Source organism: Populus nigra, chromosome 6, assembly GCF_951802175.1.
Source record: "Populus nigra chromosome 6, ddPopNigr1.1, whole genome shotgun sequence".
Classification (NCBI taxonomy): Eukaryota; Viridiplantae; Streptophyta; class Magnoliopsida; order Malpighiales; family Salicaceae; genus Populus; species Populus nigra.
The window spans coordinates 7,282,416-7,309,110 of NC_084857.1; the positions used below are offsets into that span (position 1 = coordinate 7,282,416).

Consider the following 26,695-nt stretch of genomic DNA (forward strand, 5'->3'; position numbering starts at 1 on the left):
TGATAAGTTGATGTTAAAAATAATTTTTAAAAAATAAAAAAATATTATTTTAATATATTTTTAAATAAAAATCACTTTAAAAAAAAACTATAAACTTCCAAACAATCACTACATGTGAAGTTTAAAATACCGTTTTCGGTCACGCTCCATTTAATCATTGAGTTTATATAAAATAGTAAGAAAAAAAAAACAGTTAAATCTAAATCCAATGGTATGGTGGTCAATTAGCACCGGAAAATGTCCTGTGATGTGTCTGTTGCTACCTTTTCATTTTTCTTTGAGATCCGGCCCCTCATATAAACCTTTTTTTTTTATTTTAGAAATTTTTAATGTAAAAATTATTTAAAATAATATTTTTTATTTAAAAATACATCAAAATAATATATATATTTTTAAAATGATTAAAAATATATAATTTAAAATAAAAAAAATTTAAACTTTTTTAAAACTTCGATTGAAACACGGGGTTAAACACCTCTCAACATATAAACAAATAATTTTAACATTCTTTACACTATCCGTTAGATAATTAAGACAGTGTTTGATATTATTATAGTAATTATTTTTTAAAATGTTTTTTGTTAAAAAATATATCAAAATAATATTTTTTTGATTTTTAAAATTTATTTTTTAGTAAGAAATCAAAAAAATTTAAAAATAATTTTTTTTAAAAAAACAAAAATATAATTTTTTTATAAAACACTGCTTGCTTGAGCAATGTTTCCAAACAACTTCTAACATGACCAAATGAGCATTTAGTTCAGTGGTATAATTTCTTAACATAAAAACAGTGTTTTGTAACCGAGCAATAAAAGTCGATCATTTATTTATTCAAAACATTTTAAGATTTCATTCGTTCATTGAAAAGTGTTTAGTGGCAAGGATCTGTCAATTGTGCAGGCAAGATTGTTGGGGGTTCGACAAGGGCTGTTAATTAACCGATAGCTCGTGAATTTAATTCGTCAAAGATCAAACACCCAATCAGTAAGAACATGCTGTCAATATGTTTTTTCATCAACATATGTTATTTGTAATAGAAACGGAGAAAAATTATTTCACTGAGCAGTGTAGAGTATCATGGGCCTTCTGCTTATTTCAATTTGGAGGCCCACAATCTGTATTCTGCTGCAGCCTCGAGTCAGATCTGGGGGTGAAATTTGCAGATGCAATAAAACCCATCTGAAAACAAAAAATGAGCTTAGATTGCCATTATCAGCCCAGCCCCAGCTACTAGCCCCACAACGTTCAACATCCCAGCATATCAAGAAAATCTTTGCTTGCAATGGAAGAAGAATAGAATGCAAGCAAAACTCACCAAAACTCTGAAAAACCTCTCTCTCCTAATAAGTTAGACACTCATTTTCCATTCCTTTCATCCCAACAAAGCAATCTCCTACCCCCTCTTTAAATACACACTCCAATTCCTTACAGAAACCACCAGGAAATTCCTTACACTCCACTTCCAACAAATTAAGCTCACACAAGCTCTTCGACACGTACGTACAGGCATAGCCAAGATGGAGGCCAAATGGTGTTTTCTTGTGACAATGGCATTGTTAGTAATGTTAGTGGTAGTAGTAAATGGAGATGAATCATCTCAAGTAAAGACAGTAGTGAAGATAGTGAAGGGAAAGAAGGTTTGTGACAAGGGATGGGAATGCAAAGGCTTGTCTGCTTATTGCTGCAACCAAACCATTTCTGATTTTTTCCAGACCTACCAGTTTGAAAACTTGTTTTCGAAACGTAACACTCCTGTGGCTCATGCTTCGGGATTTTGGGATTACCATTCTTTTATTACTGCAGCTGCAGAATACCAGCCTCATGGATTTGGTACCAGCGGAGGGAAACTTACAGGGCAGAAGGAAGTTGCTGCTTTCCTAGGGCATGTTGGAAGCAAAACCTCATGTGAGTAAGAGAAAAATCAATACTATATATGTTCACCTTTGAAATTGGGGTTGATCTATTATGATAATATATATTCATACATGTAGTTTTGATCGATGATGCTTGTTCTCTCATTATATATAAAATTGAAGTATACACGAACAAGGCTATTATCGGTGATGATTATTTCAGGTGGTTATGGAGTGGCCACTGGAGGACCATTGGCATGGGGTTTGTGCTACAACAAGGAAATGAGTCCCAGCAAGACATACTGCGATGATTACTACAAGTACACCTATCCTTGCACTCCCGGAGTTTCGTATCACGGCAGGGGTGCCCTGCCTCTTTACTGGTATACATCTTCTCATCTTTGATGATCTATCCATGCTCCCCATGCCACACCAATTTCTATATTTCCCTCCTCGAATTCACTTAATTGATAAATACAAACAGTAAGAAGGCATCAAAGCAATATTCGGAAATTCCAAAACTCATTCTCCATTAACCATCCTCCACGTGCAAGATCACTTCCATGAAAACATTAAAAGACTATATTCTCTTGTAGTATATTTAAAGTAAATTCTCTGGTGAGTAGTATTTCCTAAGAATAGTAGGTTCCACCTACCTACCTAGCTTGAAGCAGAAAGTTTGTAAAATCAATCCTTGAGTGTACAAAAGGTAATCTTCAGATTTTGGATGGCGTATGTCTACCATGACAGTGTTTAATTAACCTGGTCTTCTCACAATCTCAAGCATTCGTTTATTTTTGTATCTGGTGTGCTTCCATTTACAGGAACTACAACTATGGCAAAACTGGGGAAGCCCTGAAGACTGATCTGTTGAACCATCCAGAATACCTCGAAAACAATGCTACACTAGCTTTCCAGGCAGCTATTTGGAAGTGGATGACACCAGAAAAGAAGCATCTCCCTTCAGCGCACGACGTATTTGTTGGCAAATGGAAACCTACCAAGAATGACACTTTGGCCAAGAGGGTACCTGGATTTGGCACCACCATGAATGTTCTGTATGGGGATCAAGTTTGCGGCAAAGGCGATGATGAGTCAATGAACAACATTGTCTCTCATTACCTATATTATCTCGACCTAATGGGTGTTGGCAGAGAGGAAGCCGGGTCTCATGACGTGCTTAGCTGTGCTGAGCAGCTTCCTTTCAACCAAGCCTCTGCCTCTGCATCATCTTCTTGAACTTCGTTGAAGTAGTCTGTCCATTGTTGAACTGTTCTTCTACATATGAAGGGAAGACTTTAATAAGGAACAAACAGACGTGGTTCCGAGGATGCAAGCAAATACTGAGAGAAAGAAAGAATTTATTAAACTTCTGATTTTTATGTGAAAAATCTATAATACCATGGACAACTATGTAGAAAGTGTATATTGGGTCACTTCTGTGTAATGTTTTTTTGGATTCATCACCTATATTATGTTTTTCATTCATCAACTGTGGTTTTGGTTATCAATGGACTTTGGCTCTTGGATTTTTTTTTTATGGCAGGTAATTGGGTTGATATTCTCATTATTTTGATTGGTTTTAGCGCTGCCCTTGATTTGGAAATTCTATAGGTTTTTTAAATACACAAATGAACCTCACCTTAATTATCGGTAAATTTTACATCTTAAACATTGCTATCATGCTTTTCTGTATTATTTTAAATTAATAAATAATAGTTAATTTTATTGGAGAATATAGAGCAATTCTACTCTCTAAATTAATCATAATTTTTATTTTTTAAAATTAATTTTTAATATCAGCCCTTTAAAAAATATAAAAATAAAATTTTTTTAATATTTTTTAAAGGAAAAAATAAATGGACTTGTAGTCGTTGGGTGTTTCCCCGCATGGATTCGCTACTGGAGTTGGGTGGACTTATGCCATTGCTGCAGAGCTTTGGGCCGTCGAGAAAGAATTGGACTTGGCCTGGCTTTTAGGATGTAGAGCAGTGTTGTTGGAAATTGATTTTAAGCATGTGATTGGCAATAGGATACAAGTGATTTTAGACTGAAAAAACAAAGTTTTTTTTTAAACTGTTTTTAATATCAACTCATTAAAATTATTAAAATTTAAATATCTAAAAAATTATGTCAATACATTTTGAAAAATATTAATAAAACTTAAACCTCTTAGCCAAAGTACTGTATAACAGGCGTAAATAATTATGAATTATAATAGCGGATTTATGTTTTTGCTCTTTAAAAAGACAATTGAATTGCCATATAAAGGTATATTTGTATTTTTACATGGTCCATTTATTATTCTAGAATTGCTAAGGGGCATCTTTATCCTTTTCTAATTTTTTGCATAATAAATTTACTTTAATATCCTTAAAAGCAAAAAATACCACTTAAGTATGGCTAGGGGTATTCTTGTTTTTTCACTTTTTAAAACACAATATAATGACTCTATCACCATAAAATTAAAAAATTCCCAGAGCATATTTATAGGGGTTGATTCGTTATTTTATAATGGTTTTTTTTTTCACAATAATTAATTGGTCAAGGGGCAATTTTATGTTTAGATACATATAAAAAAATTAGTTGTGCGTGCGTGGCAAACATTAGCCAATCCGCTGTTTTTGAACAACGCGTGCAATTAACTCTAATGATGGAAAAATTTGTTACATAGTGTGATTTAATGCGTCTTAATGTTCTCTTCCTACTTGGACAGTGGGTGCATAGCAATTCTGTCTAATTTAACATCGATTTGATTTTATCTTTTTCCCTTCATTTCTCTCTTCCATCTCAATTTGCATGCTGGTCATGAAAAAAAATATTGCAACCCTTTTAGTCTATATTCTTTTAATTATAATTGTTTTGTTTGAAAAAATCATTTCAAATTGAAAAAAACTTTAAATTGTATTCCCTTTAGATTTCCCATCCCTCAAATTCAATCATTATTTATTTTATTGTTATTTTTCTATTTGTGATGATTTATAAATTTTATTTAATTTTTTATGATTTTATCCTTCAAGTTATCCAAGTTATGTCGAAATAATTCTCATATAAGTTAATTTGAAACATGAACCAAACAAGAAATTACATCAAGAGATTTCTAGATTGACTTGTTGGGCTAAATTTAATAACAATACCATAAAATTCCTTATAATCTAAATATGTTTTTTAGAATGAATTTTTTTTTTTAATTCCACCCGCAACTTATTTCTACCAGTAAACTAGTAACTGTCAAGAGTTTTTGATATTTGAGTGGTAAATGTCGTGGCTGATAAAGATTAGAAAATGAAGGTTGTGTGGTAAATTGAACTTGAAAAGGTGTTCGATGAGTTTGCTATTTTTGACTTGCCTAAGTTATCGCTAGAAAGCAAAGCCGAGGAAATACGAGCTTAATTACACTCGGGAAGAAAGTCAACAAATCAAGTCTGGGCCGTTTAGAGTATAAAAGAAACAATTTTTCTCTGGTTTTGCCCTTTTGGTGCTGGAAATGTTCATTCGATAGTCTTCAGAGCGGATAATCGGATATCATGATTCTATGACACTGCATTTTGACAGTTGGCAATTACATGAAGACAGTGTCCCTTGTTAGGTTGTTGGTGGAGGTTTGATGTGAAAACGTTGCTGGTTCTCAAATGTTGAGCCTTTTCCATTTAATCATGTTTTCAGTGCACCCAAACTTGTTGATTTTTAGTAATTAAATTTTAACAGGCCTTAATTTTGTCACAACTGTGTGAGTCCTGCATTTGCCCCTGTTGTCCTCTTGTGTTTTCTGCTAAGATTACGTAATCTCATCCTTTGTTGCCCTGCTTGATTATATTTTTCTTCGTTTCACACGAGCATTCAAAGTAAAACCTGTTTATGCCCTTCCCTTGTCTGAACCCTGTGACAACCTGTTCAGTATAGATTACCAGGCAATAAAGCTACGCCTTGGAACGTGTGGAAGGCACCATACCAACCTAAACCATTCAACTCTGTAATTTTTATCCCTTGATGATTCCCACATGCTTTCTATAAATGAACTTTCCTGTAGGAGCAATTTTCCAGTGAATGCAGTCACTCTCTGCACAAGGATTGAACTTTGAATTCTGATTATCATACTCCTTTTTACAGAAAAACTTTCTTTTATTTTCTCTGAAATGTATTACAATAATGAGCATTAGCTCGTTGTTTATGTCGCACCTGTGCCTAATGTGTCTTGCATACTTCAAATTTGAAAATCATTATCATGCTGATGGTGTTTGTTTCTGTATACTATGCGCTGGATCTCTAAATAACAGAGAGTGTCTGATACTAATTAATTTTCATCCTCTGCTGGATTTAATTTTATGTTGTCTTCGAGCTTGTTGGCAGCTGAACAGTATCTTCCTGGTCTAACCTGGCAGGTGGCTGTAATTGCACCTAATGCCCCTGCTTTATACGAAACATATTTTGGAGTTCCAATGGCAGGAGCTGCTGTAAACTGCGTTAATATACGTTTAAATGCTGAAACTGTTGTTTTCCTTCTAGGTCATTCAAAATCTGAAGTTGTCACGGTGGACCAAGAGTTTTTTAAAAATCTGGGCAGGACATGAAAATAATTTTAAACCTCCATTATTGGCTGTCATAGGTGATAAAAGCTGTGGTCCAAAGTCTCTAACGTTTGCTTTAGGCAGAGGAGCCATAGAATATAAGAATTTCCTTGAAAGTGGTGACCCCAGAGGACGAGTGGCAGAGCATTGCTTTGAGTTATACTTCTGGTACAACAGCCAGCCCCAAAAGAGTGTTACTGAACCACCGTGGAGCATATCTCATGTCCTCGAGTAATCCTATTATTTGGAGGACGAATGAAGGGGCTGTATATCTGTGGACTCTACCGATGTTCCATTGCAATGGTTGGTGTTTTACTTGGACACTTGCTGCCATTTGCGGGACAAGTATATGCCCTTGACAGGTAATTTTGTGCACTTAGTAATCCTGTTTTTCTTTGCTTGAGTACATGAAGGGAGATTTTCTGAGGTTGTTGTACAACCACTTGCACATGCGTGCTGATCTTGACTTAAAAATAGCTAATTTCATTTACGTGGATGGCCTATTGTGTGTAGTCAAGCGTTTATACACAGATAAACCCAGAGTGTTGGTTTTGTCGATTCTGTTTAGAAGGTCTGGTTCTCTAGTTAAATTCAGCAATAATTTAACAGTGAGTTGAGAGCTATATTTGGAAAAGAAGTCAGCTTGCAGGTCTTGGATGATACGAGGTCCTGATTTTTCCAGTGTACCTTTGTAAATTAGAGTTGTTTACAGGATTCTCCTGCAGTATTCTTCCTTGAACAGTGCCTTCATAGATTAGACTTATTTTACGTATTCCTCGTGCAGTATTTTATACTGATTAGTGCCGTTGTAGAATTGACTTATTTACAGAATTCTTGTGCAACCTGTACTGAACAATCGTTATGGATAATTACAAAATGATCACTTGTTTTCTACAGGTAACAGCGAAGGCAGTCTTTTCAGCCATTGCAAATGCTGGTGTCAGTCACTTCTGTGCTGCACCTGTGATACTTATACCATAATCAATGCTTCCGAGGAGGAGACTGCCCTTCCTCTGCCCTGTTTGGTGCACGTAATGACAGCTGGCGCTGCCCCTCCCCCTTCTGTACCCTTCGCCATGTCAGAAAAAGATCACGAAACCCGTCCCCGCAGATGGAAAAACCATGGGAGAAATTGTGATGAGAGGCAATTTAGTGATGAAGGGCTACTTAAAGAACCCAAAAGCCACCAAGGAAGCTTTTGCAGATGGATGGTTTCATTCCGGGGATCTTGGTGTAAAGAACCCCGATGGATATGTAGAAATTAAGGACAGATCAAAGGACATCATCATCTATGGAGGTGACAACATAAGTAGCTTGGAGGTGGAAAATGTATTGTATCGGTGGTGGCTCGGCCGGATGAGAGCTGGGACGAGTCACCTTGCACAGATGCCTGCTTACTGGGTTTCAAAATCTCGTGTTTGGACCCCTGCCAAAAACAGCGACAGGGAAGATTCGGAAGCATCTCCTCAGGGCCAAGGCAAAAGAGATGGGACGTATCAAGGCGAGCAAGTTATAGCTGGTTACAAGGCTTTTCTGGCTGTTGAAAAGTCTACTGGAAATAAATTCTTCTATTGTCTCCCCTTTTGTTAAATGGACACACCCATCTTTGAGAGGCTTGAGCCTTTAATGTTTTATGACTATTTTTACAATATAAGATTTAAATCGAGGATCCCTGGGGCCTGGGGGATTCAAGTCCGCAAACTTGCATATAGAACAGATGGAATGCTTCAACTTCAAAGAATTTTTCCAGAGCAGAAGTGATGTTATATTTTTTAGAATATTACATTTTTGCTTGTGGACTCTGTTTCTGTCCATCGACCATGTGGAGCCTTTATGTTCCAATCGCCATGAAATATATTCAATCCATACGTGGCCCAGAAGAGTAATGTTATTCAAGTCAAGGGAAATATCCATTCCAAGTAGCATTGGCATAAAGATGGTGGACTACTCAATTCAATTCAAATAACCATAACAACAATTCAAAAACCCTTAACAACCATGGAAGTCCACAGTTGACAGTTGATCTGATTTGATAGAAGAAGTCGATATTAATTGAGAAATCCTTTCCTTCGGGAAGTGATTAGGTGTTCCTCTGCCCAAAATGCGATGCAGGTCGAAGGCCCATAAAGGCTAAGATGATGTGATGTGGATAGATTAAAGCCCAGAATGCGACGAGTGCTCTCGAGGTCTTAACGTTCTTCAATCTACGCAGGAGGGCGGGCAATCCATCAATATTCCATGTCATGAAGGTCCACTAGGTAAGTCGAGTCACAGATAGTGCCATAAATAGTTTGGATTAAGACGGGGGCATAGATAGAAGTTTACGTGTAAACTTGTTTAAGGAACATGAATTTGTGAAGACAAGTAAACAGAACAGATAAGGTGAGGAGAACTACGAATTGGTTGGTTGGAGAGGTTGCAATAAGTACAACACCGTCAGTGATGGTGTTTGCAAGGCAAGGGATAAGAATGTTATATCCAATCAACATCTCCATCCATGCAAAACTGTTTCAAGTCTCTAAAGCAGCCTTATCATCCAGAGATGTTGGTCTCATATCCTTTATTATTATTTTTTCCCTTCTCTTTCTGTGTTTGCCAGATAGATCATTCGTTCATTCTCATCCCCTCCAAGTTGCAAGTGGACGTGGGTCCATATTATGGATGATCCAGTTAGGCCGATCCAGGCCGGTCGTCGCCGGCCCCATCTCCAGCCAAGCACCTCCTCTTTTTCTTATGTTTGCATATTGATTGATTGAAGTTTCTGTTGTACAGCTAAGAATCCGTGAAAGTCTTATCTTAGATATGGCAGCGGTTGAATCCCAATACACAAGGAAATTCACACCCTTTTAGCCGTAGAAACAATTTCCTATGCTCTCATTTAATTATCATTGGTTTAGTATCCATATCCATTCATAGTACTATGAAAAAACAGACACCAATATTATCCATCCTTTCTAAAAATAAGACCCGACTTCGTTATTATTGTCTTTATTTTAAAGTGATTAATTTAATACGTATATATAGATTTGCACTAAATGCAAATGCTATCTATAAAAAATTTAAAAGATGGTAAATCTCTATATTACAACCCACTTAAATTTAGTAAATTTCCAATCGAGATGACGTTTATCTAGAGGTTTACTTCCAAAATAATCAGGTCTCATAGAAAAAAAACCCCACTATTCTATTTAGAAAATAACATAAAATTAAATATCACTATAACTTTACCTAATTAAGCTTGACTGGCTAAAATTTAATTATTTAATTTAATTGGTTGAATTCAAAGATCACATCATGAATCTTCTCATTTCATGACATGATGCGGTCCTGTTTTTCATTGAATTGGATTTAATTGTTAATGTGTAAGAGCATCGCCTAAGAGGCTAGGGCACTCCTAGCTAATAGTAAAAAATAAAATAAAAATTAGTAGTATAATTACTTGCATATATGATATTCATATATAGAAAAACTAAGAAACGTAGAAATGAAAGACATATATTGGTATGGAAAATCAGGAGTTGGCAGGTGATATGCCGTACTTCAAATAATGGAGTGCGGTATTCAAGTGAGAACACGGAGATGATACAAAAAACAAGGAATAAAAAAAGGTAAGGCCGTGGAGAACCCTTGGAAGCATGCTGACATCGACTCCATAATATGGTTTCAGTTCAAACATCAAGATCAACAAAAACGAAAATCAAGATAAAACGAAAGAAGAAAAAAGCTCCCAAATTGAAGTCCCAGAAGCCCACTCGAAGGTGTGATCAATAGTACGCGTTGATGGGTTTTAGCACTCAATATATAGACAGACAAATTAAGTGATGGTGGCATACAGCTAGCTAGCTGGGTGCATTTCTTTGGCAAATCCCTCAAGGTCTGTAGAAGAGTTTGTTACTCAACTCTCCAAAACCTAGTTTTGTGTAAAGGATAATACTTGATGTAACATGATGGGCGGGCATTCATTCTACATACCAGATTTTTTTCTCTTTTTTTTGTTGTTTTTTCCTTCAAATTTTTTATGTTTTATTTTCTTTTGTTGCACGCCAGGGGAATGTTTGAATTAATTACTGATCAAACTACAAGCTCAATAGAAAGATAAGCTCGGTTCAAATCTTAGTGCTGTTCGTGTCAAATTCGGCTGTCAAAGACGAAGGACAACCTTCTCTAAATGGGGTGTCAAGACTCATACTTAAAGTAGTTGAAAAGGAGGGGCCATTAAAATACATAATTTCTTACCTCTTGGAATTTGGGTTTGCTCAAAGTCCTCCTGATTTAACTACTATCTATCCATGATACATTGCCCCCTCCATTTTGCTATGTATACACAGACTTTCTGCACTCCTCTTTCTGTTTAATAATTGTGCAATCCAGATATTAGTATAAAAAGCTAGCTGGAAGCAAGCGGATATATGATCTCTCTCTGCTCTCTTTTTCTCAAATAATCGGGCCAATCCACAGCGGTTTTTGGCTTTTAAAAAGTCGTGTCGAGACATGTTTTCTCCATGTAAAAATGAAGCTTATTTCTTCCTTTACTCCTCATAGTGTCAAGTTAATTTAACATTTCATGGAGGCGTGGCATATTTAATATCCAAACAACACCCAGGCAAACCTTAACAATGCATCTAATTAATTAATCTCTCTAAATATAGTTCATTGTACGAGGATAGATTCCATAATCAATTTTTATTTGGACAACATAACGTCAGTATAGAGACACGACTAAACTCGTGGAATCTAATCGCCACCCGTTACTGTCTTGTGCGGAAGCCAATCTTGAAGCCCGAAATAAAAATTCCAATTCAAAGACAGAACTATTTAGTATTTAGCTTCCTGCATGTCTTACTCCCCATAAAAGTTTTTTTTTAAAAAGTAATCCATATATTAATTAGGTGTTTACGTAGTTGATAATGAGATATTGAATATATTGATGAATCCACCAATTATTCGAGCTATGGTTATGGCGTAACATCAGAAATTGCAGTTAGTTATAGGATGCCGTCATTACAATTATTAGGAGGGATACCTTTATTTGGTGCTCTATTTTTCTCTTATCCTATAATCTGGTGGTTGAACCATGCCAAATTTAAAGGAATAATTAACTTAATAATGGATTATAGAGCTTAATTCAATTGGGATATGATTAGCTAACTTATTATTCTCTATGCACATGCTTCTGGTCCAGGGAATCACAAAATGCAAGGAAAAATAATAAAAAACAGTATATTATAGTCCCTATAGAATCAACAATATTCATTTGGATCCTTATAGTTTTAAGATTTTCAATACTAATGATATATTTTTCAAGAGTTTCAACATGCTCCCTTTACCACATGTGGTAACTAAAAGAATTCTAGTTTTTTTCTAGCATATTATTATTATTATTATTTACTTCTCCCCACAAAAAAAAGATCACATATATGCACGATATCGTTCCACAAAAATCCTTTAAAAATTAAAAAAATCTCAACATAAAATGAATAGTAATAAAGGGGTCTTGACATTAGCCATTAATTTAAAATGAAGGGACACATATTGGAACTATTTGGACTATTTGGAAATTCGAAGGCTGAAATTAAAATTTTTAACTTGCAAAGGTCAAGTAGAGCATTGCAGCATCCATGAGAGATTTTGTATCATATCATATCCGCCGTATATCCACGTATAAACTTCCATATCCATATAATATTATTGTTATCCAATAAACAATATATGCATGAAGACAAAAGAAGCTTATAAATAGTCCCAGAATATTAAAATAATAATAATAATAATAAAGAAACTTAAGAGTTCCGTTTCAAACGGCAGCGAGCCAAGACGTACGAAATTGCTATTCATATATCCAAATTCTTTCGATTTATATCTGAAAAACATAAACCTGAATTCCTTATGATAATAAATAAAATAAAATAAAATAAAATAAAATAAAATATAGACACTCCAGGGTAAAATACCATATACAAAAACAGTTCACAGGATGAAAAATTGTCAGTGACAGGATAAAGTTTCTTTTGTTTCATCTATGATATTGGAAAGTATTTGTAAGTCACGAGATTGCTTTGTTTTAATTAGTCAGTGCACCCAAAGAAATATCATGCATGTGTTTGAAAATTTAGACAACATACGTGTGCAGTCCTCCTCTCCCTGAAAAGTTAATATTACTCGGAAAAAAAAACTCAGATTTGCCAAACCGGAGACCAAATTACACTGCAATTTGTAGAGTGCTTTCGGTTTCAATGTCTAATTAACGTTGGCCCTTTCATTTGTTTGGACAGAGGTCGAGGATTTTTATTGGTTATATAAAAGCAATTCTTTCTACTAAACCACAAATCTATCCCTCTCATAATTTGAACACCTTCGGTTTTTATTGGTTAAAACTAAGTTTGAAAACAATATACAGGTTATGAAAAGCTACAGGTAACAGGTTGTCTATTTAATAAATATATATAACCTTTATCTCTTAATTTCTTTATTTTCTTAATATATATAAAAAATAAAAAATAAGAATATAACAACTGGGGATAGCAACATTCTACATTTAGTGCGGCTAACGTGACAATAACATATGAAGATATTATCATCTGAAAGAGATTCTCTGATCCGTGATCACATCTTTCAAATATTTATAGGTTTTTTTTTTTTTTTTTTATCATTTCCATTGGTCATGCTAGGTTATGGCCAATAATATTGTTAAAAGCAGTGTTTCTGATCAGTAGTCGTCCAGGTGAGCTTAGGCAGCAGTGACCACCAAAGTGCCAGCTGCGTGCTCTACTAACCAACTCACAGATACAGTCCCTCTCCATGCAGTACTGTGTCTGAGTTTAGCTTCATTTGTTATAACATCTTGACGTGGAAACCTAATCAAGAAATGTATAGCCATTAATGTCTCTCGCTTTCAAACGCAACCTTCCTCTATATAAGCCCCCCTCCTCTTAACCCAGCTATACTACAACTACAACATCACATATTTCTCCCAAACATGGCTGACAAAATCAGCACCCTCCCATTTCTCTTGTTTCTTCTTTGCTTATCCAATCACATAGTAGAATCCCGGGAACCTTTCGCTTGTGACCCTAAACTTGGGCTAACAAGAAGCTTGAAGTTCTGCAGGGTTAATTTGCCAATACATGTGAGAGTGAGGGATTTGATTGGGAGGTTGACATTGCAAGAGAAGATTAGGTTGTTGGTCAACAACGCTGCTGCCGTGCCTAGGCTTGGCATTCAAGGGTACGAATGGTGGTCTGAGGCTCTTCATGGTGTGTCCAATGTGGGGCCAGGGACCAAGTTTGGTGGGGCCTTTCCTGGGGCCACTGCCTTCCCTCAGGTTATCACCACTGCTGCTTCCTTCAATGAGTCTTTGTGGGAGGAAATCGGACGGGTGAGAATCCTTGAAAATTTTCTTCTTTTACTATACATGTCTGTCTTATACTATTATATTGCTTGTTGGTGTAAGAAGTTTATGGCCATTTTTTTAAAAAAATCTCCCTCTGAACTTTAGTGAAAAAGCAAATATCCCATGAACTACCAAAAAAAAAAAAACTGATTTTATATTTTGAGTCTTTTGAATGTGTCATTTTCATTAGGATTTTGTTGAAAAATTAACGAAAATATCCATAAAAATCCTCCCCGATATCTACATCCTTTTTTCTATCAACTTAGAAAAATCTTTGCTAATAACCAAATGAGAGAAATTAGAAGGATTTATACGGGTTTTTCCATTAATTTCCCAATGAAATCCTAAGATAATGGGAAAACTCAAAAAATCATATTGCTTAAAATGATAAATTAGTTCAAGGCAGTATTAGTTTTTATTTTCACTAAAAATCAAGAGAGTGATTGACAATTTAACCAAATTAAGTCTATATTTCTTTTATAAGGACGTTCACTCTACTTTCTACTTGGGATACACTACTTGACAACATGACCCCAATATTAGCATATTCACATCCTCGGTCACAATCCAAAAGCCTCATCTCTTGTGTATGATCACCAAAACAACGCGTGTTCGGCCTCAATAAATGTTCTTCCTTCGAAACAAAAATATTGACTCGAATCCGATCCTTAAACTTGCTAGCTTAAAAAAAGCACAAGCATTGATTAATTTAACGACAACTTTTTCTTTAACAATATTCTACGGCTGCTTTTTTAACAATTACTAGTAAAGTTTGTTTCGATGCCTGCCACACAAATATGGCATTGATAATACAAGAGGTGAGACAAAAAAACCGAAAGCTAGTTTTGGCTACCACTATCGCATCCGTGTAAAGGGAGAGTGACTTAAGCATGGGCAGCTTACACACCCCATGCCTAGTGCGCACGACAGCCCTTAGGTCCACTTTTAAGTTTTGAGACCCTCCATTAATGCACCACTGTCTCTTCGCAGCTTTTGCTTCTAGTTACATAGAAAAAAAAAGGGTGTTAAATTGTTTAAGAGGCTGGTTCTGATTCACTGTGGTTCTAGAAGTAGGTGGGGAGAAAGTGAAGCCAATTGCAAGGATCTAGCTAATCTTCACTTGGCCCCGGTTAAAAATGATGGAGAAAAAACAATTTACTCACTCTAGTCAAGTCACAAATAGCGTTCTGAAGGGTTGGTTTGAGGGAAAGAATGCAAAAGAGAGTAATGGAGTGAAACTTTGTGCCTAATATTCTCTAATTAATTGTAGTTAGTCCATGAAAACTCCACGACACCAACCTCAGCCTGTCCCTCTCTACCATGATGCTAAACTTAGTCTTAATTCATAGCAACATTTAAATTTTACACGTTTTGTAGAGGGTTATCAACGTGTTATTGGGGTGTGAAGTGTCACATGTGGCAAGGTTTTCTTTCTTTCTTTCTTATCCTTTTTTTCCCCGTTATTGAATTTATACGTACTTTCTACTTGGAAAATCCTTCAAATCAACCATTGCAAACAATACCAACAAGAAGAAGACATGGTTATAAAATGTTTAAAGCATGATACACCATAAATTAATTAAAACGTCAAAATCAAATTTTCTAGCATGAGAGTTTGGTCCATCACACGTGAATGGATGCTTTTTCGTTGCTCATCCGAGGCCACCTTCCAAAATCTTGCTTGCACAATTCAATGAGACTAGCTTTGGGTCCCACGCGTCTAGAAGGGAATATCTGATCTCATATGTACACTTCACCTTACCCTTTTTTTCTTAGAAATTTTAAAATATGGAATCTTTGGCCTTCTCTCCCTTCGATTGTCACATTGTACATATTAATTTTATCACTAATTGTGTGGAGCTCAGAAATGCCGTCGCTAGCGCTAATCGTATAGCGTTGATAGTTAGCGAGATTGCAAGCAAATTTCAATTCAAGCATTGATTTGTTGGGACTGTCGTCCAATTAAAGACGGTTATATATTTAAGGTCCACATTTAATCATCCTTTTAAGAATGGAAAATTATCTAATAAAAAAACAATCAATCATTTGAGCATTTAGGATTTTGCAGAAAATCATTTAATGACTATAAGATGTTATCGTCCAGGTGGTGTCTGATGAAGCAAGGGCAATGTACAATGGAGGGATGGCTGGCTTGACATATTGGAGTCCAAATGTTAATGTCTTCCGTGATCCCAGGTGGGGTAGAGGGCAGGAAACTCCCGGTGAAGACCCTGTTGTAGCAGGAAAATATGCTGCCAGCTATGTTAGAGGGCTTCAAGGTAATAATGGTCTCAGACTAAAAGTTGCTGCCTGCTGCAAACACTACACTGCCTATGATCTTGATAATTGGAATGGAGTGGACCGGTACCACTTCAATGCTAGAGTAAGCCATTTTTACCTGCGCCTCGCCATTAATAATTCGCAAAATTACTCAGAATCTGTCATCTAATCACCTGATTTTAATTAGGACAAGCGCCTTTGATTCAATGAGTTGTTCAGATTATCCAGCTAATTGAACTATCAGTTTCCATGTGCAAGGTGTGAGAATGTTTTCTAGATTGCTTGCACGGAACAGGGAGATTGGTAAAACAGTTTATTCATGTGATCAGGACCACTCTATAATCATGAGTAAAAGTAGTGTGGAGCTAAATCTTTTGTTTAGCAACCATAGCCAATATCACGGGCACAACTTAGCCGTGAATTCGGCGTCCTTCCATGACCAGGACACTGAATGGGATATCTGTAAGATCAGCTGAGATTTTGGTCTCCCCTTTTTTGGGTTTACGTAGTTGAAATTGTTTGTCATGACTCTTACATGAGGCTTTTGCTCACCTACAGGTGCTATGATCCTTAGAATTATCAAACGAATGTGACGTTATCGTTGCGTTGAGATCTTCATTGATAACATTATAAGCAACGTAACATTCTTGTCGTACATGCACTAGAATAGTAATTTTTTTGTTCGTGCACGAGCCCTAATTTTTCTGCGATAATCTGTGTAGGTAAGCAAGCAAGATTTGGAAGACACGTATAATGTGCCATTCAAGTCCTGTGTGGTGGCAGGAAAAGTGGCCAGTGTCATGTGCTCTTACAATCAAGTCAATGGAAAGCCCACCTGTGCTGATCCTTACCTCCTCAAGAACACCATCCGTGGTGAATGGGGCCTTAATGGGTGAGTTGCATCATCCTCCCTTGGGTCCTGGATTATTATGTAGTAAATGGTTTTGTGATTTTGATGGGCTTCTGATCTAAATATGTTGATGGGCCTAAACAGATACATTGTATCAGACTGTGACTCTGTTGGGGTTCTATTTGATACCCAACACTACACTGCCACGCCAGAAGAAGCAGCTGCGTCCACTATTAGAGCAGGCCTGGATCTGGACTGTGGCCCATTCTTGGCCATCCATACCGAAAATGCTGTAAAGGGAGGATTGCTAAAGGAAGAAGAGGTAAACTGGGCCCTGGCCAATACAATAACTGTCCAAATGAGACTCGGCATGTTTGATGGAGAGCCATCAGCCCAGCCATTTGGTAACTTGGGCCCGAGAGATGTTTGCACTCCAGCCCACCAACAATTGGCCCTACAGGCGGCCCGACAAGGAATTGTTTTGCTTCAAAATCGCGGGCGGACCTTGCCTTTGTCAAGAACCCTTCAAACTGTAGCAGTAATTGGGCCCAATTCTGATGTTACTGTTACCATGATAGGAAATTATGCTGGTATGTCCACGAGTTGCATTCTATTTTATTGGCTATCAAATTTTAAGTTTAGTTCATAATAAAAAACATTTTTTTTAACGGTTATCAAATCTTAAGTTCATTTTACAAGAGGAAAATCTAATCTTTGCCTTGTAATGCAGGTGTTGCATGTGGTTACACCACTCCTCTTCAAGGGATTCGTAGATATGCTAAGACCGTTCATCAATCTGGATGTAATGATGTGTTCTGCAATGGGAACCAACAATTTAATGCAGCAGAGGTTGCGGCCAGGCATGCTGATGCAACTATTCTTGTAATGGGACTTGATCAATCTATAGAAGCAGAATTTAGGGATAGGAAAGGGCTTCTCTTACCTGGATACCAGCAAGAGCTGGTATCAAGGGTGGCCAGGGCATCAAGAGGTCCAACTATATTGGTGCTGATGAGTGGCGGTCCAATTGATGTCTCGTTCGCTAAGAATGATCCTCGTATCGGTGCTATACTGTGGGTTGGTTATCCTGGTCAAGCTGGTGGTGCTGCCATTGCTGATGTTTTGTTTGGAACAGCTAATCCAGGTGTGTGTGTGTGTGTGTGTGTGTGTTAGATATATCTCCAAATTAATTGAACATTAATGCTGAGCTAGGACCATTTGGTAAGAGTATTCAAGATGAATGCTAATGTGCTTGTGATTTTGTTTTTCCAGGAGGGAAGCTGCCAATGACATGGTATCCACACGACTACCTTGCAAAAGTGCCAATGACAAACATGGGAATGAGAGCAGACCCGTCAAGGGGTTATCCTGGTAGAACCTACAGATTCTACAAGGGGCCTGTCGTGTTCCCCTTCGGCCATGGAATGAGTTACACCACGTTTGCTCACTCTCTAGTCCAAGCCCCACGAGAAGTTTCAGTGCCACTCGCAAGTCTCTATGTCTCGCGAAACACTACAGGCGCAAGCAACGCAATCAGGGTCTCGCACGCAAATTGCGAGGCACTCGCATTAGGAGTTCACATTGATGTGAAGAACACTGGAGATATGGACGGAACTCACACACTTCTTGTGTTCTCTAGTCCGCCGGGAGGAAAATGGTCAACACAGAAGCAATTGATTGGCTTTGAGAAGGTTCATTTAGTAACAGGGTCTCAAAAACGAGTCAAGATTGACATTCATGTGTGTAAGCACTTGAGTGTCGTGGACCGATTCGGAATTCGAAGAATTCCGATTGGTGAACATGATCTTTACATGGGAGATCTCAAGCATTCGATTTCACTCCAAGCAAATTTGGAGGAGATCAAGTCCTAAAACCAACAGCAACTGTAAGATACAAACACACAACAGAGTGCTATTGTGATGCAAATACTAAATAGGCGTCGATTCCCAGTCCATAAGCTTGCCGAAGGATATATATATATATATATATATATATATATATATATATATATATATATATATATATATATATATATATATATATATATATATATATATATATAACCGAGTGAAACAAATATGGGTCAAGGTAAGCCATCAACATAACCAGCCAAAAAATAGGCTGCGTTGCTGTCTTTCTCTTTTCCACAACTATGTCCATGTATGATTGTAATATATTTATGAAATTAAAAGTTTGTTTTTAGTAAGGGCATGGCTTTTGTTACGGTTAGCACAGCCTCACCGATTTTTTACATATGAAATAACTTAAATGACCTTGCTTTATTTGTTCTACCAGGTAAATATTCGTACTTGCAAAATATACGGGGCCGTATTTCTACTTTCTTTTTTTTAAAAAAAAAAAACTCACGAAACCGTCTCTCCCTTTCTCGGCCTCCTCCTCTGCTCATGCTTTCTTCCCCAAAACTCCTTTCCAAAAGCCATGGCTGTTCACCTTTGCTAACCACGGTAAGGAAGAACCGAACATAAACAAATATTTTTACTGGGAATCTCTTAAATTCAAACAACCAAGAAAAATAAATCAGGAATCTCTTAAATTTAACCAGGACAGGCTGGGTTTGTTTTAATAACAGATGGGTTTCTTCGTGTAGCGTGGCGATTTCAATTAGAAGTGTGGATGATAAAACTTTTTTGAAAAAGGATTGATGATATGGGTTGTGATTGCGATTGTTAATGAATGGGAACATTACAAAATAGGATGTAGTTGACAACAAGGATAGTTTTTTGATAGAAAATATGGAGGCTGACGGCGGTGCAATGAAGGTAGCTCTGAATTCGACAGCGAAGGGCAGCACACAGCAGAGAAAGAGTGGGGTTTACACAGCTTTTGTGGGTTCATAAATTTGTGGATATAAGAACATCGATGTGGCAAATCCACAACATCCGACTGCCACGAATGATTTGGTGATTCTTGTACGTGTAATACATTGAGACCCAATTTCTGTATATAATCAAATCCTACCCATTAAAGCTAGCATATCATAATACAATCTATGCCATCCATTGAATAGACTTAATTTCAATTTTGCATTTATTAGGTTTGCCTAAAAATTATAAGGAAAAAAAAAAAGGAACACCGTTGCGTTGATAATGAAAAAGATCTTGATTCTTGAAGTTGATTATTCGTGTATCTAAAATCTCCCTCGTTTCGTTTTACTTTATTTATTCAACTCTTGCGCCGCCGACTCCTTCTCAATTCTCATCCACCACCGCCGTCCCCTCCAACAAAAACTTCTCCCCCACTTTGATGCCCCACCATCACCGCAAGACGCTACCACCTTGAAAACCACCCGCCACGAACCCCACAAAAAATCAGGCTTAAAGAAAATAAACATGTAGGATTTATTCATGGGATTTTTAGTAGTGAGATAAGATTTATTTAGAAATATATTAAAATTATATATTTTTTTAATTTTTAAAAATTATTTTTAATAGTAGCACATTAAAATAATTTGAAAATATCAAAAATAAATTAATTTAAAATAAAAAAATAAAAAAATTACTTTTAAAAATTATTTTTAAATTACAAAAACAAATATCCCATTTACCATTTATTATCATTTTGTAGGAATCTTTATTTGCAAATAATGGTATAAGTTTCTGCAAATTTGATAACCATGCACTACTGGATTGTTAGAAACGGACGGATTTGTGGTTGTTTAAAATTATATTAAAATATTTTCTTAAAAAATATATCTTAATATTAAATCTAAAAATATTAATTTTGAAAAAAATATATATATAAAGCGGACACAAACGGTAAAACAACTGCATCACAACAAGTGACTCACTGTGCATTAATTAATATGTTGTTAACCAATGAATGTCGGAAAAGCCTTGCTTTTTTATTATAGATTTTCTATATTGACATATTAAAATTATATTAGAAGAACAATATAAAAAATATTAATTTATTTTTTTAATAAAAAAATTTAAAAAAAGCTTGGAAAAACGGGATGAACTTACTTTTGTTTCTACAGTGGTTTTGTGTCGTAATCAAATTGGCATCGATTTTATCCCCAATTGCACCAATTTCTACATCACTGGAATATGCAGATGCTGCTTCTTTTTTCTGAAACCTATTGGGACAACTTGTTTAATGGAGACATAAATCAGGCCGGGGGAGGAGGACAAGTACTTGAGATTTCTCTTTCAAAAATTGGCCGGAAAAAAAAATGATGAGAGAAGACATCTCCTTTCTGGGTACACTTCAGTCTTACATCATCAAAATCCCATCTCTATCCATACATTTGAGATTTTCCAATGTTACAAACTGTAGTTTTTTACAAGTTTCTATGTTGTCCATAATCATGTTTTAGGTTTTTTTTTAATTGTTTTTTTAGATATTTGAGAGAGAAAAAAAGAGAGACTGAACTTTTAAAAAACTGTAGAGATAACATCGAAAAATTATGAACCACGGGATTAAAAGGAGAACATTGATGAGGCTATATTATGAAAGAAAAATATAGTTTATACCCCTAATATAGACTGAAAATTTCACATGGAATCTCAAGTATTTTTGCAGTTATATTATGAAAGAGACTGCACACAAGAAATGTCCATCTTAGTTGATTGGAATCTCAAGCTATATTAAAAGGGAATATGAGATTGTTTTTCGTGGGGGTGTTAAGGATGTAGGCCCATTCACGAACTGAAATGATATTGGTTTTTCTCATACTTATATAGATATTACAGACTTGTTTTTGAGTTGAACGAGTTGGGATGATGATTTAGACCCTTCAGGATAATTATTAAATATATACATATCATTAATTATATGTCATTAGAATTATAAATAGATGTATTGATAGTTTAATTTTAATAAAATATTATGTTATGTTAATCGTCGGTTTAAATTTGTTATTTATGATTGAATATGTTATGTGCCGCTTATATAAATTATATTTTGATGCTGGAAAAATAATTATTTAAATTATACAAATTACTGTTGTTTTAAACAAAGAGTTAATAGCAGAAAAAATTGTTTCATATTTTTCTAGCAGTGGTGTTATTTTACGAAGAACTTTTTGAACTGTGGTAAGGTATCAAAAACACTCTGTAGATCACCTCGCCCCTCTTGTCTTCTTTATGATCCTGATTTTGCAACCTCTTATATCGATCTGGCTATAAAAGTATCATGGTCAAACATGATTCTGTAACAAATTGCAGTAACAATTACAGCAAAACTCAGTGCCCATGGTGTTGGGTACCCTACCATGATATATTCTGGGCTGCATATTCTCAGAAGTAGTAAATGTTTTTGACGATATTGATTAATTACAAATATTTAACATCACGAGAAGTTTTTTTTTTTTTAAAAAAAACGTTGAAAAAATAAAGACGTTGCAAATGTTTTCAATGAAGGATTAATTACATATATATTTTCACTTTTTAAATCTAATAATAATACACGAGGTTGCTAAATCTTTAAGAGTTACAGAGTAACATTACATTTACTGAGAAACCTAGCTGTGAAGTGCATGCCAAGTTGACAAACGGAGCTATGTTGACAAACGGAGATATTTGTTTGATTTTCATGCGAGACAAAAACAACCGCTAACATTTTGAGAATTTTTCTGATTATTTTTTAAAATATTTTTTCATTTAGAAATATATTAAAATAATATTATTTTTATTTTTTTAAAATTATTTTTTATTTCAATACATTAAAATAATTTAAAAATATTAATTTGAAGTAAAGAAAATAATAAAATTTTTTAATTTTTTTAAAAGTGTTTTTAAACATAAAAATAAAGAAACTTAGACAAGGGTATTAAGGGATACAGATTATGTAGATTTCTCTCTAAATGCAGCTTTCATTTTTTCATTAAATTTTAAAAGGAAAACGGCAAGAGGAATTTTCACCTAATACAAATCTCTAAAGAGAAAAGGCCAGATAATGAAATATCAATTAAATATTAATAAAAAAAAACTTTTTTTTTAATACACAAATACGAAACGTGCTTAATGACTAGAGGTGTCGGTAACAGAGAGGATGTGCTGTTGCTTGAGAACGCACGGTGCTGGGTTTGCCATGGACCGACCTATACTGATGTTGATATCCTAACTGTGCAAACCATAGCTTAATTTCTTTGATATTTAATTGATGGCAGAAAAGGATCATATAATAAAAAACCTTTTATACTATAAGATACACATATGATAGTTAATTTTTAATATATACATAAGTTACTTATAAGATACATAAATACAAGCAGTTGTCCACAAGTTTTAAACCTTATTTCCACCCACCGCCTCTCCTCCTCCTCCTCCTCCTCGCACTGGAGTCTTGTTAGTTAGCTTTTCTTTTCCTAGTTCGCTTCCAATATCTCGTTACATGCGTATCTATTATCCACCCCTTTCTCGTTTACTTTTTCAAATCTGGGGGGTTAATTTTTTCTCTTACTTATCATCATATATCTATCTTCCCTTACCCATGTTGTAGTTGTATATTCTTATCCCACCTTCTCACTCCAAGCCAATCCGATTCTCTCTCTCTCTATCGGCCCTTTTTTCTTTCTTTAACGTTCCTCTGCTTTCTTTCTCGCATCTCTACCTTTTCTCTGCTGCAAGGTAATTCAGGGATGAAAGATCCCTCTCCCACCCCCTTCTCTCTTAACCTGACACGTACACACACCTTCTTTTTGGCCGAAGGTCGCGAGTGCTGTGGCCCTTTTGTATATAAAGGGTTCATTTCTTGACCATTTTACTGTTAGTGTTAATTTCTTGGGTCGATAGAGAGTTTTGGTATCCATTCTCCTTCATCTTTCCTCTCACTCGCAATCCTAAGAGTTGTTTTAGCCTTCAGAAGTTTTTGTTCTGATCGTTTTGTTTGATTGATGAATAGCAGGGGAGAAGAGAGATGGCAGACTGCAACAGCAGCGAAAACTTCTATGGCTCTCAAGACATTGAGGTACGCACAAACCCGATGGGTTCATTACCGTGTTTCTTTAGGAAAATCAAAACAAGATATTTTATTTATGAGAAATATTACTTGTTACATGAACGCGACTAAGAATTTGGAAGCATGCCTCGTGTGAGGTAACCACATACAAGATTTGTGGTGCTGGGCATATGGGACCCAACGCATCAATCCAGCATGCCTCGTTTAATGTGATAGAACCACCTCGTTATGATGAATTCAACATTGCTACTAATTATATGCAGTTTAGGCCCTAATATGATTAATGGCCGGCTCGTATTTGAAGCTCCTGGTTGCATGTCTAAAATGCACCTTAATTATATATAAATAACAATTGCGAATTGACACTTAATCTTCATAACAAACACTAATTCGTGTCAGTTCAGACATAATTTAGTTTGTAAACATAAAATCTAGAGTATATGCATTCGGACATAACACAATCCCTAACTTCACATAAAAATCAACGTTATTTTTTTGTTAAATTTGATGCCATTATATATACACATTGAAATCGAACATGTGAAAATTGTTTTGAAAAATACAATCAAGCTAATGTGCATAACAATTCTCAAACCTACGTGGACATTTCTCAATCATTTATTTGTTGTGTCGTTTATTTAGCTAGTTAAATAGCTTGTGATTTTTGCACTGATTTCCACATATAATTTATTTTTTTAATTTTATTTTTGTGAACGTTAAAAAATCTTGTTTTTTTATTTATTTTGTATGTAGAGATTTATTTCATAAAAATTTTAATCTAATATATATAGTCATAACTAAAAATAATATATTTAAAATCTCAACGGCAAAAGCTTTGTATTACCAATTCTTTTTAGCTTATCCCAAAAATGAGCCTGCCTGAGTGTCTGTGATATTTTTCAAGTGGGGCCTTAATGGAAGGGGCAAAAATAAATCTCTCCACACTAGATTTATCCTTTTCTTGGCTTATAATTAGTAGTATGGGATCCTCGTCGCAATCATGGTATTGTTGTGGCGGTCCCTACATCGAACGGCTATTAGTATGACGTGACATTCACTTGGGCACCAAATGCTGACATTCTTTGAGGTGTCGGCAAATGTACAGTCGTAATGTGTACATACCACAGTACTACCATACAGTATCGCATCTGATTTTACCCAATACTCTCGAGTGATTTCACACACCGGTTAGCCACTGTTTCGGATTACGGTACAAATATAGGCATGTGAATTTTATTTTTTTTAATCGTTTTGATACATTCATAATAAAAATAAGTTTTTAGAAACTAAAAAAGTTATATTTTAATTTATTTCTGAGCTCGCTGAAAATTCAATTAGAAAAAGACTTTATACTAACATATCCAATATTGGTCAAAAATATTGTAATTGATGAAATAAAAGATTTTAAAGGTGGGAGTCAGATTGAAGTCACCCATTATAAATCTTGATTTTAGGCCTTATCAGTTGACGGGGTCAAAGTAAAGGATAATTGAGGCTGGTCCGTTGTACCTAACTTGAGCTTTTGAGTGCTCATTCTGACCTAATTTTGAGATGAACGTTTTGTTTTTTTAGGAGCGCCATCTTTGATCAACGAATCAGTCTTAAATTAAATAAACTGAGAGACGAAAGAAATATTACCCACATCGGCTCCGTGGAGCCTAGCAAAATCTAATAATGCTAGGAAAAAGAAAAGGAAAAACCAGGGGCGGCTGTGCCCAGCATTATTTAATTAATCAGTATTATTCTCTTGGAAATAAAATTGTTGAAGATTTTTGTCAAACTTGAATATTTTTTTGCTGTTGTTGACAGGCAGCATCCACGACCAAGAAATATGGAGGGCTGGCACCCAAAAAGAAGCCCTTGATTTCAAAGGTAAGCTAAATAAGATGATTTAACAAGTGATATTAAAGAAAATCCGTGATATTATATGATAAACGAGCCTTTAATAATGCATGTAGGACCATGAACGCGCCTTCTTTGATTCAGCAGACTGGGCATTATGCAAGGTACTTGACATTACTAGAGAAAAACCACAAATTTTTCATGTGTTGTCCGTCGGTACAGGTTTGGGTTTGGGGCAGTTGCTATATTAAAATAAATGGCCCCATGTATTAACATGCTCAGCCAACGCCACATGAGATGCTGCCAGTTACCGAGCAGCAACTGCTATTCTTTGCTAATTGCGACCAACCTGCTTGCCTAGTTGCTTGCTTCTACTTAAGGCCATGAAGCTCATACTTCATTCTATTTTATTCATGTTTTTTAAGTTTCTTCTACTGTGTTTCTGTGTTTTATTTATGTTTTTTGAAGTTGCTATAGTCATCTCATTTGCTAATTGATGCAGGGTAGAGGCGACGATTTTAATTGCAAATAGAACAAATTAATGCATATTTACTAATGCTCTGTGCCTTAAACTCTATTTAACCTCCTGTGTCTTCATTTATGGGTTCCCCCCCCCCCCAAACAGCAAGGAGCTGGAGTGAATCAAAAGTCAACAGTGGCCATAGAAACTTTGCGCCCGAAACTACAGGTAATAATATCCTACCCCCCCATCTCCTTCCTCAAGAGGGAAAAAAAAGCATAGCGGTAAGGGAAAAAAACAAAGAGAATGTTGTTTATACGGGATGCTCCCGTGATTAAAATTTGAAATTTTCATTAATAAGTTTCATGTTCAAATTTCAAACTCTATTATAGAACTTGATATCTGTCAGTTTTTATACACGCGATTTCCAGTAAAAATGACCGATTTGTAGATAAAAGATCTAAATAATGGCACGTCATTGATATCGACTCCTAGAATTTCCTAACCAGGATCCTTTAATATAAGAACTAA

At 35.6% G+C, this 26,695-nt stretch overlaps 3 protein-coding genes and 1 pseudogene across 6 annotated transcripts; all 4 read left to right on the plus strand.

The window, feature by feature from the left end:
- The first annotated feature begins 1,421 nt into the window (after positions 1-1,421).
- LOC133697668 (chitinase-like protein 2) lies at positions 1,422-3,393 on the plus strand. The gene is made up of 3 exons (XM_062120386.1): positions 1,422-1,905; positions 2,077-2,236; positions 2,678-3,393. The coding sequence occupies exons 1-3, from the start codon at positions 1,518-1,520 to the stop codon at positions 3,090-3,092; spliced, it is 963 nt and encodes a 320-aa protein (XP_061976370.1). The 5' UTR covers positions 1,422-1,517; the 3' UTR covers positions 3,093-3,393.
- A 2,474-nt stretch (positions 3,394-5,867) lies between these two features.
- On the plus strand, positions 5,868-9,266 carry LOC133696861 (acetate--CoA ligase CCL3-like; annotated as a pseudogene).
- A 3,832-nt stretch (positions 9,267-13,098) lies between these two features.
- LOC133696892 (putative beta-D-xylosidase) lies at positions 13,099-19,147 on the plus strand. Its single transcript, XM_062119185.1, has 6 exons — positions 13,099-13,796; positions 15,916-16,194; positions 16,814-16,983; positions 17,086-17,531; positions 17,672-18,085; positions 18,214-19,147. Exons 1-6 carry the CDS (start codon positions 13,398-13,400, stop codon positions 18,810-18,812), a joined length of 2,307 nt encoding a protein of 768 aa, XP_061975169.1. The 5' UTR covers positions 13,099-13,397; the 3' UTR covers positions 18,813-19,147.
- Positions 19,148-23,153: 4,006 nt separating this feature from the next.
- On the plus strand, positions 23,154-26,538 carry LOC133696483 (uncharacterized). Of its 4 annotated transcripts, none has more exons than XM_062118674.1 (5): positions 23,154-23,531; positions 23,806-23,871; positions 25,672-25,734; positions 25,821-25,868; positions 26,330-26,538. In XM_062118674.1, exons 2-5 carry the CDS (start codon positions 23,821-23,823, stop codon positions 26,444-26,446), a joined length of 279 nt encoding a protein of 92 aa, XP_061974658.1. In that variant the 5' UTR covers positions 23,154-23,531; positions 23,806-23,820; the 3' UTR covers positions 26,447-26,538. The 4 variants fall into 4 exon arrangements, with proteins under 4 accessions (XP_061974658.1, XP_061974656.1, XP_061974657.1 ...); XM_062118672.1 differs by having other exon boundaries at positions 23,157-23,531; positions 23,809-23,871; XM_062118673.1 differs by lacking the exon at positions 23,154-23,531 and adding an exon at positions 23,557-23,705.
- Positions 26,539-26,695: the final 157 nt, after the last annotated feature.

Coding starts and splice junctions, on each gene's coding strand:
- LOC133697668 (XM_062120386.1), top strand. CDS start 1,518: ATGGAGGCCAAATGGTGTTTTCTTGTGACAATGGCATTGTTAGTAATG. Junction 1,906..2,076: donor TGTTGGAAGCAAAACCTCAT/GTGAGTAAGAGA, acceptor TGATTATTTCAG/GTGGTTATGGAGTGGCCACT. Junction 2,237..2,677: donor GGTGCCCTGCCTCTTTACTG/GTATACATCTTC, acceptor TTCCATTTACAG/GAACTACAACTATGGCAAAA.
- LOC133696892 (XM_062119185.1), top strand. CDS start 13,398: ATGGCTGACAAAATCAGCACCCTCCCATTTCTCTTGTTTCTTCTTTGC. Junction 13,797..15,915: donor TGTGGGAGGAAATCGGACGG/GTGAGAATCCTT, acceptor GTTATCGTCCAG/GTGGTGTCTGATGAAGCAAG. Junction 18,086..18,213: donor GTTTGGAACAGCTAATCCAG/GTGTGTGTGTGT, acceptor TTGTTTTTCCAG/GAGGGAAGCTGCCAATGACA.
- LOC133696483 (XM_062118674.1), top strand. CDS start 23,821: ATGGCAGACTGCAACAGCAGCGAAAACTTCTATGGCTCTCAAGACATT. Junction 23,872..25,671: donor ATGGCTCTCAAGACATTGAG/GTACGCACAAAC, acceptor TGTTGTTGACAG/GCAGCATCCACGACCAAGAA. Junction 25,735..25,820: donor AGAAGCCCTTGATTTCAAAG/GTAAGCTAAATA, acceptor TAATGCATGTAG/GACCATGAACGCGCCTTCTT.